Source organism: Pezoporus wallicus, unplaced genomic scaffold (genome assembly GCF_028554395.1).
Source record: "Pezoporus wallicus isolate ANWC-B61680 ecotype Strahan unplaced genomic scaffold, APGP_CSIRO_Pwel_v1 contig_10431, whole genome shotgun sequence".
Taxonomy (NCBI): Eukaryota; Metazoa; Chordata; class Aves; order Psittaciformes; family Psittacidae; genus Pezoporus; species Pezoporus wallicus.
In genome coordinates, this window is record NW_026635891.1 from 1,655,567 (window position 1) to 1,668,806 (window position 13,240).

The following is a 13,240-nucleotide window of genomic DNA, read 5'->3' on the forward strand; positions in this document are numbered from 1 at the left end:
GAGATGATTTTCTAATGTTTCATGTGCTAACTTTGCCTCCAAACAGCAATGAAGATCTGAATCATATTTTTCCCTAGCTGTTCTAAAAATGGGTTATGGTCAGACTGGGTAAATTCATATGCAAATAGAGTACTGTTAGTTAATCTCTAGGTCTTTCTTAATTCTTTCCAAGTTGTTGCAACTTCTTCCTAATCTTTTTCCAAACCTAATGAGGACACTGATATTTCTACAGTTCTTTCATTGCATCAGGGTCATTCTGACAGGAACAAAGCAGGACCTCTCTTATGGCTGTGAACCAAAGTCCAAGTCATTCCTCCTTCCCCTAGGCAACACAGCAGCCTGAAACATGGGTGTAATCATGGGTTGGCAGTGAAAATAACAAGACAGTCTTTAATGACCAAGGAAGTAGACTAGGAAAAAGAAGGTCATGTTTTCTCAACATTATATGCCATTTGCATAGCTTGAACACAGTATTCCATCAGTCTTTCCATGAAGGTCTTACCTATTTAGACTGCAAATTTATTTTGGAGGAGCACTACCTCTTGTTGCAGGTCTCTAGATCACCAGTGCAATGACACCCTGCTCCCATGATGCCCCCGAGGCGCTATTGTAGCAACATCACCATCTGCCACCACTGCTGATAGACTCAGGCTGTGATTTCATGGCATTTCAAAAATTGTCCTATTTAGCAGGTGTGTGGCATGCTGTTTTGGCAGTGAACTCCGTGCCAGATCAAAGTGAAGACAGCAACCAAAATCCAAACCCTTCCACCTTTCCAACTGGCAGTATGTGAATCGTCCAAGGTATTCTCTCCAGATCTTTTAATTGCCATGCACAGATGGGTTTGCATCCTATCACAGACCACTTGCTTTTCAACTGATATATTCTTATGCTTACTGTTGCACCTACAGTAGCTCTGGGAGCAAGTTGAAAACCACATGATAAGGTAAAGGCTGAGAATCTTCTAAAGAGGTTCTGGTTTGAGCTCGGTTGGTGTTTTGACTGTTCTGACTAAGAAATGAAAACAACTGCAGCAAAAAAAAAATGTTCCCAGAAATGTCTGAAGAGAAGAAGAAAAAAAAAAAAAACCCTAAAAAAAACCCAAACCAAACCCCAAAAAAACTCAAACCAAAAGAAATTTGATGATTTGTTGAGCACAGAAAATGCCTCTTTTCCAAATGAATGTGACCCTAAGCTGAAGCCTAGATCCTAAGTTAATGCCTCAGCATCTGAAGCAGGGGAGCAACCACACTGATGCTGATCAGCAAAAGGTTTGCACATTCCATGGCATCCCTTCAGCAGAGACTTACCGGTGGTAAAGACCACTTCCCTGCTGACCAGCCTCTGTTCGATAATGGTGAACTGGGGCAGCTCTAGCACCTCCATCCCCGTGACAGCAGAATCATTTCCTTGCCAGAAGAAGACAATGTCATCAACCGTGTAACCATCTGCAGAGATGAAGAAGCACAGAGTGAGAACTAAGCTGACAAGCTGGAGCTGGTAACACCCCCATTTTCACTAAGTTATCTGGAAGAGGATCCAAAGGGAGCCCCACACCATCAGATAGCAGGCATAGCTCCTCCCTGCTGACGTACTTTTCTTCTTCAGCTGAGCTTGGCAGTACAGTCCCCAGGGGAAGACAAAAAAAGTAGTCAGAGCTCCCACTTCTGGCTAGAATTCACTCGAAAAAGGTGAGAAGTGGCCAGGCCTTGACTCGCCACTCAATAATCTCCACTGCTGATATGACAGGGACTTGTGCATCGGAAGCCTGTCAAATGCACCAAACACGGCATTTTGGTTTTTAAAACCTGCCTCCTTTTACCAGAAGGGGGAGATCACACAACACATTCCGGTGGGGACAAGGTAAACAGAGCATCTAGGTATTAAACATTCCCAGAGAGAAAAAGATCCACAACAGCAGCTGAAAAGAAAATTGAACATGAGAAAACCTCCTTCTTCTAGGTACCATCAGTCAAAATTTGGAGCAGAGTCTCTGAGATCAGGGGTTGCTTTTACCGTGTGCTGGCTGAAAAAGTGCTAATAGAAGATAGGGAGTCAGGCTGGTAACACATACTCTTCCCATATGTTGCGGGGGAATGTATGTCTCAACTCAGTCAAGGGTACAGCATCTTACCAACCTATACATGCCAGACAGGTGGAAGTGCTGAGGAGCCCAGAGCCACAGTCCCAAGAGAAAGACTCCTGAGATGTTCTAGACTTATAGGGAATGAGGCCCAGAGGATGAAATCAAACAACTCCCTTCCCATCAGTGTGATGTTTACAGCCTTGCCCATTGCCTTTGTGAGCAAGGGTTCATCTCCACTTAAGAACTAATGCCGCTTGTGGCAAGCTGGGTTTTGAAGCACTGTGGCTATTGCTTCACAAGGGGTGGCCTCTTAATCTAAGCAAAGTGCAGACCTGCATAGGAGAAATTCTGTGTGCAAAGAAGCAGTAATATATGTACAGGCTTTGGTATGGCACAGTGCAAGGCTTCCTTTAGAGCATGAACTTCACCTATGCCCATAGACCACTTTAATTCACAGCCTGCACTGCAGCATGGCAGCCTTGTCCACAAGCCCTTGCAGCAGAGAGACAGTTGGCTCGTGATACTTAGCAAGGATAACAGCCACAAGAGCACCAAAACCAGCACCAGTGGGATCTGGGGAATGATGGGTTGTTGAATGTACCATGGAGGAGATGTTCTTCTACCCAGCCTTAAGAGCCAAGGGATACCACAGATCAGAGCTGAACCTTTGAGGGTGGTGTAAGAAGTGGAGAAAGAGATGAGAAACCTGGTCTGATCTCATAGCTGACCCTGCTTTGAGCTGCGGTCTGGACTAGAGACACCCGGAGGTCTCTTCCCAAACTGAATTATTTGATGACTGTGTAGCCTCCAAACCCACATCCTGTGCTCTCAGTCATTACTGCGCTTATTCATGGGTGCTAAGAAATAATAATGATCTTCCAAATGCCATGCAAGATCTGCTTCTGATGTAAAACAGCCAAGCCAGGGCTCCACCTCCTCATCTCATGGCATGACCCTGCTCCCATGGCAGTGAGTGGTAAAGCACCCACACCTATGAGCCCACAGAGATTTAGGACCCTTAGGTTATCATGTCATCTGTCACAGACATTGGGCTACCTCAGGGTGTTGCACTGCCTCAAGTACCCCAGCTTTGTGCACAGGACCTGGTATTTGCATCATCTGTGAAGGGGAAACTGCAGCATCTCGCCCAGAGCACCAAGACCAAGTGTGGCAAGCAGCAAGAAACAGCCACTCCTCCAGCTGGTTGCTTCCAGCAGACCAAACACTCTCAGTCGAAAACATTGTGTACGATTTTACATTTGAATTCATCTGGCTCAGACTTTCAGACTCTGGTGGTTGTTCCGAATTTGTCGAGGAGGTTACCAAGCCCTTTCCACCCAGCACTCCCCCTCTGCAGAGGTGCGCCCAGCCTGTAAACAAGTCACCTCTCTACCTCCTTTGCAGTAAACAAATCAGATTGAGCTATTGAGGTTTCCCATTGCAAAACATCTGCTCTAGCCCTTGAACCACTTTCCAGCATCTTTTCTCAACCTCTTCTGATTTCTCAACTTCCTTTCTTTATTTTCACACCCAAACATAGACAGAGCCCCTTTCCCCAGATCACCAGCAATGTATTCAGAGGCTAATTGATGCCCTGCTCTGATTCATGGCTCCCTGCTTTATATAACCAAGACTCACTCCAGCCCTTTAGAAGAGCCTTCCTATAGCCCCTCCAGCAGCGATGCTCTGGGGTGCCATCCCTTTATCATTCCCCCAGGTCAATACCCATGGGGGTACAAGTCCCTCAGAGTGGCAGCCTGTGCTCCTGCACCCAGGCACAGACCTTTGCATTTAGCTGCATCCAAATGAATTCTGGATGCATTCAGATCAAGAGGTATTCATAGATGCAGCAAGTAAGCCATGTGGACTGCCATCTTCATCATCCACATATTTAAAAGCAGTGACTTCAAATTTGCTTCCTGATCTGCAATGAAAATGCCAAATTACAGTAACTAATTTTAGGCTATCTCGCAGTTAACCAGCTCTATTCCATTTATTCCATGACCTGCTGGTATGGGGTACCCTTTTCTGTATCTTTTTTTTCTATTATGGCATTACGCAATATGAAATCAAACATGTTTTTCAGGAAGCCATTTTTTAAAGTGATTCGAAAGGGAAAGGTTGCTCAGTCTATAAATAAATGCTTTGCTTTGATTTCTAGCTTTAAAAAGAAAACCAGATTTCCATTTTACTTTTAAAAAGCAAAAGAACTTGCACAAAGACAAGGCATTACAACCTGGAATATCATAAAGTGTTGATATGACATCTTAAAATGTCAGATTAACGGCCTGTTTGCAGCCTGCCTCATCAGGGTTTTTGTTGAATCCTGGCACACAGCTAGGCAGGGGTATGGAGTAAGGACGATTTGTGGGATGAAGGGATAGGATCAACAAGCAGTACCAGCACTGGCTCATCTCCTGCAGGTAAGTGTCCTGAGCTACAGTGGAGAAGGAGACCCCAGCTGTCTGCTGCTGCTTTCCAAATCCAGCACCTCTGTACCATGAAAGGGCTATTTTGGTGGGTTTGGGGTTTTGGGGTTTTAATATATAATATTTGTATGCCAGCATAAAAGGACTGTTATTCCAGAGCTGCGTGGACTTGGAAGGAAACAAAATGGAGCCCTGCAGATTTCGAACGTGCAAGTGTGTAAGAGACAAAAGCTCTGAGGAAGGAAACTATTGAATCTCTTCATCTCAGCATGGATCTTAGAAATATCATAAGGAAACATAGCTTTGACTAACAAATTGGCTTGACATGTCCCATTAAGAACAAAATCACAACGTGGGGAACTGTGGGTAATTCTCTGCCTTCTGTTTTCTTGGTTGTACGGTAAACTATTCTCAAAATGCTAAGGAGTGCCAGAAATGACATGTCATTAGTGCCTCCAGCAGGACCTAATTTACATCCCATTACCCGCCACACCAAGTGCTGTGCATCCCGAGCAACCCGAGCGAGCGGGAGCAGGAAGGGGGCTCCCAGGCACAGGCAGGGCTGGGAGGCGGCACGGCACCTTCCAGCTATGGATGCCGTGGGACCTCTTTTATGAAGAAAGCAATTCTCTGATAATCACTGCTGAAACTGCATCATCATTACAGTGAGATCTGCTGCTCTGGACTGCTCCTGTGGGGATACTGCAGTGCATTTTTATGAGGGAGAGCCGGACCTCCTCCACCAGCACGGTTGGAAGAGATTTTCCATAAGAGCCAAGGGAAGATCCAGGTGCGGGAGGGCTTGGTTCCCATTTCCCAAGCAGAGCAGGGCCAGCCATGAGTGAGGGTAGACTCTCAGGGATTTGTTAGGCTTCCACCCCCCTTCTGAGGGTGAAAGTGATTTTAATGCCCAGCCTGCTGTTAGAGCTCTGTTGTCCTGGGCATTTCACACACAAGGTCCCTTCAGGATGGAGTTTGAATTAGGGACCCTGGTGCTGCTGCAGGAGGGGTAGCCCATAAAACACTTGGGAGGCATCCCAGGAGCAGGATGCTGTGGGTTGGACTGGGTGGCATCAGGTACCCCAGGTGGCAGAGGATGGGCATGAGGCATACGCACAGCTCTCGATCTCCAGTGTGCAGTTCTGCTGGTCCAGGGGGTACCTCCGCAGGTCCATCATGCAAGCGGCTGTGGTCGTGATCCTAAAAGGGGAAGGGAGAAGAAAAAATCAGTTGTGTTTTTCCTTAAAAAATATAAAATAAAAAAAAAAAAAAGAAAAGAAAAAAGAAAATGAGAAAAAGGAGAAATGAAAGGCAGACGTGAAAGTCAGGCAGCATTTGGGGCTGCTGTTTCCCTGGAAACCAGGGAGATCCATGGTGGGAGGTGTGCGGGGCGGGGGGCTGGATGCTGCTCAACCTCAACTGTATGGCATAAACCCTTCGTGACTCACGTCAGCAAGGCAGTATCTCTATTAACAGGGTGGGGAGGGATTTGTGTTCCTCCTCTGTCTCTCCCTTGAGAGAGACAAAGAAACCAGAAGTAGGCAGAGCGGGGAATAAGAGAGGCATGTCAGTTTGTAATAGGGAGACTGCCAATACATGCCCATAAAACCAAACAGGTATTGATTAAATCACCCAGCAGTGACCTATGGAGAAGAATAGCTGACCTCATCACCTTTCCTCCTGATTTGCCCCAATGACCTACCTACAGCCTTCTCCCCTCCACCCATGCCCTCTCCATCACACCCACTTTGGCACTGCCAAATCCAAAAGCCCAGACCCCACAAGTGCAGGAAGAGGACATGAAGCAGGGACAGAGCAAATCCACATCTAACTCACCAGCTTGGCAACGTTAACAGACTGCCCCTGTTTCTCAAATATATTACTGCCCTTACTCCTTAATGCAGTTTTCTTCCTGTGCGATGTATGTGCGCAGAGTACTGAAGATGGGGGAGAGATTGGTGCATTCCCCCCCTCCTTTTTTTTCAATTAACCATCTGGAAGGCATTAATCAAGCTACACATTTTTTTACTATGTAGGCATAACCAGTGAACTGTTAACAAGAAAGCTTTATCTTCTGAGCCCTGTGGCTTGGCAGAGAGAAAAGGGAGGGGGAAAAAAGGAAAAGCAAGAAAGCGGAGAGGATGAGATGGTGAACCAGCAAAAAAGGGGAGAAAAAAAGAGAAAAAAAACCACCAATGGCAGAAAAAAGAGACCAGGAAGAGGGAGAGAATGGATGAAGCTGGACAGAAAATTGGAAAGGGTGGGGTAAAAAGGAGGGGGGACAAGCACCCCCAGTGGGGCAGCATCATCCCATGGATACCAGGGCAGGGGCTGCACAGGGCAGGCGAGCAGCCCCGCAGAGCTGCTGGCTCTTTAAGAAATCTCGTGTGCTAAATTTATCTCTCTGCTGTCTGTGAAGTCTGTTTGTAGGAGATGAAGCCTTGAGGAGAGCCTTTGCCACTGCCTGCTGTGCTATAAATAGACCCGAAGAGACGGAGGGAATTTATATATATCCTCACTGAGTCTAGATACAACATTGCAACTGCCCTCTCTCCGGGCAGGGGGCCCAAGTGAGCTCCTAACCCTTTTATCTGTAATGCGGTTGGGGTGGAGGAGAAATCTCGGAGGGGGGAGAAGGATAACGGGACATGAAGCTCTTAAATATTATCACCATGGCTTTGGGATTGCATGCATCGGTATTACAGCCTCCCAGCTTGGCACCCCTAGGAAGGCTGCTGGAAACACAATACCTCATTCTCATGGACAGGGTAGGTGGGCACAGGAGAGCACAGTGGAGACACAGACCTGAAGCATCCCTGGGGGGAAGCTGCACCTTGCCCAAAGTGGCAGGTGTAGAGTCTGTCCTGGCCAGGCACCGAGACCAAAGAGTCATTCACGGGCATGACTCATCCCCCTTTGCTGCACAAGGCATATACTATATATATATATATGTATAGTACTGCACCCATGGGAAATAGCAGTTACAAACGCATTTTCCTGTTTTCCGCAAAGTGCAAGATGCAAAAATGACATTTTTCCACTCCATTTGTGCAACCCTGCTGGCTAAAACCTTTCCACAGTGTCCACCCCAAAACTGCAGCCTGGCTGGTTAACTTGGCCCCACAAAGGACATCCAAAGGAAGCCTTTTCTGGTTTGAGAGGGACCCTCTTGCCAGGATTTGCTTATCACCTGCAGTGCTGGTTGGAAATGCAGAGCACGACACAGTGAGCTATGGCTACCACACTCCATGCGCCAAATCCTGCTCACAGTAGCAGCCAGCATAAATCCAGAGCTACTCCAATGATTTTTGCAAGATCACACCAATTTATCTCAGCAGAGATTTACATCAGGGCAGAATTTAGCCCTGCTGGTTCAAAAAGAAGAGAGCCTCAGCACAGGTAGGACAAAAAGGAGATAAACAAGACTAAGAAGGCATCTGTCCTCAAAAGGCACACAATTTCTCTTTTTTTCCCATTAAAGGGCAGGCGTATCTGCACTGTATAGTTCAGCATCCTCCAGAGATACCTCAGTTACCTGCAGGTAATCTGCCCTTATAATGCTCCTTAGGCAGGTGAGAGCTGGGACCATGTAGTTTGAAGGATTTGCTCTGTTTTCAGAGTAGAAGTTGCAGAGCCACACGCCAGGAAACACCCGTCTGGAGCAGGTCAGCTGTGGAGCAGTACCCACAGTGAGGTGTGCCTGGCAAGCCCAGGAACGCCAGCACCACAGGACCACATGGATGTGGGACTCCTGCAACATGACAAGATGTGAGGGGTAGGTGGCCTGGGGCACCAGGCTCAGCTCAGGTCCTGCCTGTGGGATTCCTAAACTCTGATGAACCAGCTCTACTTGGGATAAAGCTAGCGGCATCCCAGAGAGGAAGGGGGTGTTTAATTCTTCAGACTTCAGATGTCAAAAAGCATCCTGGACACAAGCTTCCCTTTGCTGTACCCTGCTTGTGGTCCCCGAGTGACCCACAGCACAGCACCTGCCACTGTTGGTGAAAGGTCCACCTATGGCCCTTGTGACTGACCCAACATTCACTTGCACTTAGGTCAAGAGATTTCTCTATCTCCTTTGGTGGCTGTGACTATGGGCAGGTGGGACTCAAAGGGATGAGGGGTTCCACACATTTCTCACAGCCAGAGGGCAATGGAAGCAAAACTCAGGCTCCTCAGTGACCTTGTGGGGCCACAGGACCAACCTCTGCCTCATGCTTTGATGGGTATAAGTGTATTACCTTGTTACACTTTGAGCTGTTGTGAGATGTGTTTGCTTGGCACATAGAAGACAGCATGGAGAAAACTGGATGGAGAGCTGGATGGTGGGGATTTACACTAGGGAGCTCCTGCGTGTCTCAGCAGGGTTAACAGGCAGTAAAAGTGGAAGGGAAGTAAGAGGTAGAAAAATGAGGAGGGGATCAAAGAGCGATGATGGCATGAGCACTGATGGAGGAGGCAGGAGTGGAAATGAGCGACAGTAGAGCAGATAGTGAGGGACAGGAGGCCACCAGGGTAAGAGAACACAGGAGAGGGATATGTGGAAGCAAGGGGTAAAACAGCCTGGGGGAGGATAACTGAAGAAGAAGGAGAGGTTAAAAGACAGAAAGCAGAGGAGGAGTGGATACTCACTCTGTGAGAAAGGAGATGAGGAGACAGAGAACAAAGCATCACTCTGTAAACAGCTCTAGACAGAGCACGCTGCCTCCAGAAGACACAACCAAAGTGAAAGGAAGCAGGGAGCGCGGGGGCCGGAGGGAATGCCAGGGAAGGATGCCACCTTCCCCGTGGCGTTAGCAAGAGGCGCTGGCGCCCGGCCAGGCTGCATCTTCTCCCTCCCCCTCCTCCTCTCCAGCTCCTCTACCCACCTCCCTCCCTTTTCAAACTCAGAAATTTGTGTGGTGTGAAATCTCTGCTTTGACGGCGATTCACACAGACACTGCATCCGAGATGATGCGCACGATGCGCACAATGAAGGAGCCCTGCTCCCTCCAGCCGCTGCCCCCAGCCACCACCTCCACCTCCCTCTTCCTCCCACAATCTCTGCCCACCTCATAGACCTCCAGTGCAGCCCCCTCACATGTCACAACCTTTACACCTCCTTCCCCAAGAAAGACATTCATGCCCTTGCCCTCATCCTTTCTCCTAGGTCTGTAGGCAGTCATACTATCAAGCAGCCAAGTCCTCACTGCTCTGCTACTTTGCTGCACAACTGGCAGGTGGACACAGTTTATCTGGGGGACACAGGGCTGTGGAGAAACTGGGGGGGCAAAAAAGGAATGTGTATTCATGAGATGTCAAGCAGCTCTGCCAGACTGTGAGCTGATGGAGATCCCTCTTCTCTGCCAGCACACAGTGGATCCAAACAAAGCCAAAGTAGCATGGATACCTTGCTCTGGAGAGCATCTTCAATCCCAGGAGAGGTTGAGACAAACCATCTCTAGAAAAGCAGCCATGAAGCTCTCTAAGTGCTAGATCTCTATTTGCTACTATGAGGAAAGCTCTGCCCACTTAAAGCTTTTGTTGACAAAGCATTTGCTGGCACAGAAAGGGTAATGAACCTCACCCGGCTGTCCCTCTGCCTGCTCTGCAGCTGAACTCAGCAGCAGCAGAGCACTGTCCCACCACAGCTGCAGCTCAAAAGGGAATGCTCAACTTCCTGCAAATAGAAATACTTCTGTTCTCCACAGATACTTCAATCCTCCGACATGAACACCACCAGCCATTTCATTCCCTCTCTGGCTCTCCACATCACTCTTTACTTATTAATGGCTTCTTCTGTCTTACTTAGAATGATTATATAAATTCACACAGACTGAGCATCATAGAGCTCCAAACTGTCATTAAAACCTGCCATGGTTGAATGTCTTATTTCCACCTCCTCCTTATTCTGTTGCTGGCTGCCTCCAAGGTAACTGCACTTTCAGCTCCTGCCTGAGTCAGATCTCTCTCTAACAACTTCAGCTCTATAGGCCTTCAGCCACCCGTTCATCCTCTAGATCATTTCCAGTGTCTTGGGAGAACCAAATTCACCAGCTACAAGTGTAAGGAGCAAAAAATTACTTCCCCCAGATAGAATCTGATTTCAAACTGAGTGGGTCCAGATTCTTTGAAGAGGACTGGGTGGGTGAGAGGGAAGGACTATTACCTTTGAGGAATTCCTAAAGCAAATGGCCTCCCATTTCCCTCAAGCTCATCCCTGCAAAATAAACTGTACTGTTTGCACCATAACTGCATCTACACCAGTGAACTGACCGCACCTGCAACTGGTTTCTGGAGCCAGTGTCAACTGATAAGGAACAGCCTTTGTCTACACTTAAATTCTTACTCTCCAGAAGAAGCGTCTGGCTGCATGCAAAATACCCATTATGCATGGTTACCAGCCTCTCTGGTGCTCCAACTGGGAAATGCCCAAGAGACTGTTTGTGGACACAGACAAAAACAGGAAACAAATTGACTATGTGGGCCACTGATGTCCAGTGCCCAGGAACGTTCCCTGACACCTTTGGCTTCAAAAGGATGCTGCCTAAAATTCTGTATGGATGAGAATAGGAGGAGTATAGCAGAAATATCCCCACTATTGTTTTCCTAATACAAGGAGAGATAGAGCTAACAGTTCAGACACTTACCTGCAGTTATGGATTAAGTGTCATTGCACAGGGACTAACACAAACACTTCCACAGCAAAAGATAAACATTTTCTTAAGTTGCTGGTTGCAGCTTTTTGGATTTCAGATCTCCCAAGAAGCTGAAGATGCTCCTGTCCCCCCGGGATGCAGACTCCCAAAGCTCACAACAGTTTGTAACAATAAGGCGAAGGGATGGAAGCAGCTCGGGTTTTGCAGGATTTGTGCAGGCTAACCCCATGGGGGAAGTTAGACTTGTAAGGGAATTCTGGTGACTAAGAGCAGAGAGAGAGGCAAAAATTGCTGTTTTGCTGACCATGGAGAAAAAGAAACCCAGACAAACTGATTATTTTTACTCTGTACATTCTCCAAGTCAGCCATAAAAACATGCTAGCAAATGTCACCTTCTGCCTGGCAGTAAACACAAACTTCGAAGGGCCTGGAGGGATTTATAAACCCGTGGTGAATTCTGCCATTCTTTTAACACTGCCTGATCTTTGCAGACTCCTGGAGGTCATGTTAGAACCAAGAGCAAGGCAAGGATACAGAATATTTTCCCCTTGTGTCTGCTTGCCTAAAACTGACTCCATAAGCCTTGGCACAATCCTGCTAAGGTCACTCTGTTTCCAAAAGCATCTGTGCTTGCATAGGCATCCTTTGACAAATAACAGTGTGTGCTGCACTCAGATGGGCAAGGAAAAAAACCCTCTTCTAAACTAGGGTATCAGTCATTTAAATCACCCATTTTTCAGGCCTGCAAAGTTGCCTCAGCTGCAAGGTTTTGCTTTTCTACCTCTTTATTCTATTCCAGATGTGCTGTGCATCTGGCAAATTGTCAACTGGACTGGGGAACAAGAGGGACCCAAGTGGAATATGTTTTAAGAGAGATTTGTTTGTTACAGTTGTTTCAGGCAAGAGTGGCCTGCACTTCACAGAGCAGGAGGTCTCTTCCTTCAACAGCATCAGGCTGGGATGAAGTTGAATTAATAAAACAGTAACTCATAACATAAATCTGTGGGATTTGGTGAAGAATTGACAAGGCCCAAGGATGGGTTTAGACTGACGGCTGGGATAGGATAAGGAGGAAGACTAAAGAGATGCTGCCAGGGCGAGCCGGCAGTTTCGAGCACACAGGTGATTTGTGAGGAGACAGTGGGAATTAGCTGTTTGTGGATACTCCTTGACCTCAATTTCTCCTAACAAACAAGTCAGACTTATAGGAGATGTAGCACGGGCAGCAATTCCAGCCAGGCCCTGATGATGTTTACCTCTGTTCTTACAGCACTAAGGATGGATAAGCAGCTCTGGCTTGCTGCTTTATCCTGTTTCAGTGAGCTCCAATTTCTTACACAGTTTCTGAAATATTCCTCAGCTTCCTTCCAGTATTTCCAGCTAAGTCCCCCATTCCAGCCCTGGGAATGAAAAATATAGAAAGGGATCTGCCCTTAACCTCAGCTGAAGGGGTGAGTTCCCATTTAAATATTCCCTTCTCAGCCACCTAATGAAGACTTCTCTGACCCCCGTATCTTTGTGGGAGCTGGCCCAAAGCAGAGCAATGTGATGGGAGCCAGGTAAGGCTGCAGGACCAGTTCCAAGGGGCTGGCTGGATGTACACAAGCCAAACTCTTCTCACCCAGGCTGCCAAAGGAGAGATTGCTATTGTCTTTGCCTAACCTGCAGAGGGAGCAGGCAGAGCTACTGGAGACAGGGTAGAGCCTGAATCATCTCTCACATTTCCAGAGAAACCTCTCTCAGGGAGGGAAAAGAAGCAAAAACAGCCAATTTCTTCCCTTCTGGTCTATTTTCTGGGGAAATTAAAATTGCCAAGTGACTTCAGAACATGAAAAACTCCTCAGTCTTAACCCATCAGGCCACCTTCTCTGCAGAAAATCAAGTAACACCTATGGAAAGAGCAAGGACATGGTTGCAAACTGCAGGTGTCAAGTGAGACAGGAGCAGGAGAAACCTTTCTATCAGCTGGAGAAACCAATAATCCTGGACTGGGTCCTAGGGAATACAATACAGACAGGGCTGGGTCATGACCAGGTCAGGCAGGTTGGAGATGGGACATGTGAAGAAGTCTCTGAGATGAGCTCCAG

The 13,240-nt window shown here is 47.4% G+C and overlaps 1 protein-coding gene across 2 annotated transcripts in view; it reads right to left on the minus strand.

Annotated features, from left to right (window-relative positions):
* Window positions 1-13,240, minus strand: part of LOC130593374 (gamma-aminobutyric acid receptor subunit beta-4) — a 72,228-nt gene that overhangs the window by 7,428 nt on the left and 51,560 nt on the right. For both annotated transcript variants that reach the window (XM_057398448.1, XM_057398446.1), the window contains exons 5-6: window positions 5,633-5,715; window positions 1,311-1,448 (exon numbers count right to left, since the gene is read on the minus strand). In XM_057398448.1, coding sequence (XP_057254431.1) covers window positions 1,311-1,448; window positions 5,633-5,715 — 221 coding nt within the window. The remainder of the gene's footprint in view (window positions 1-1,310; window positions 1,449-5,632; window positions 5,716-13,240) is intronic.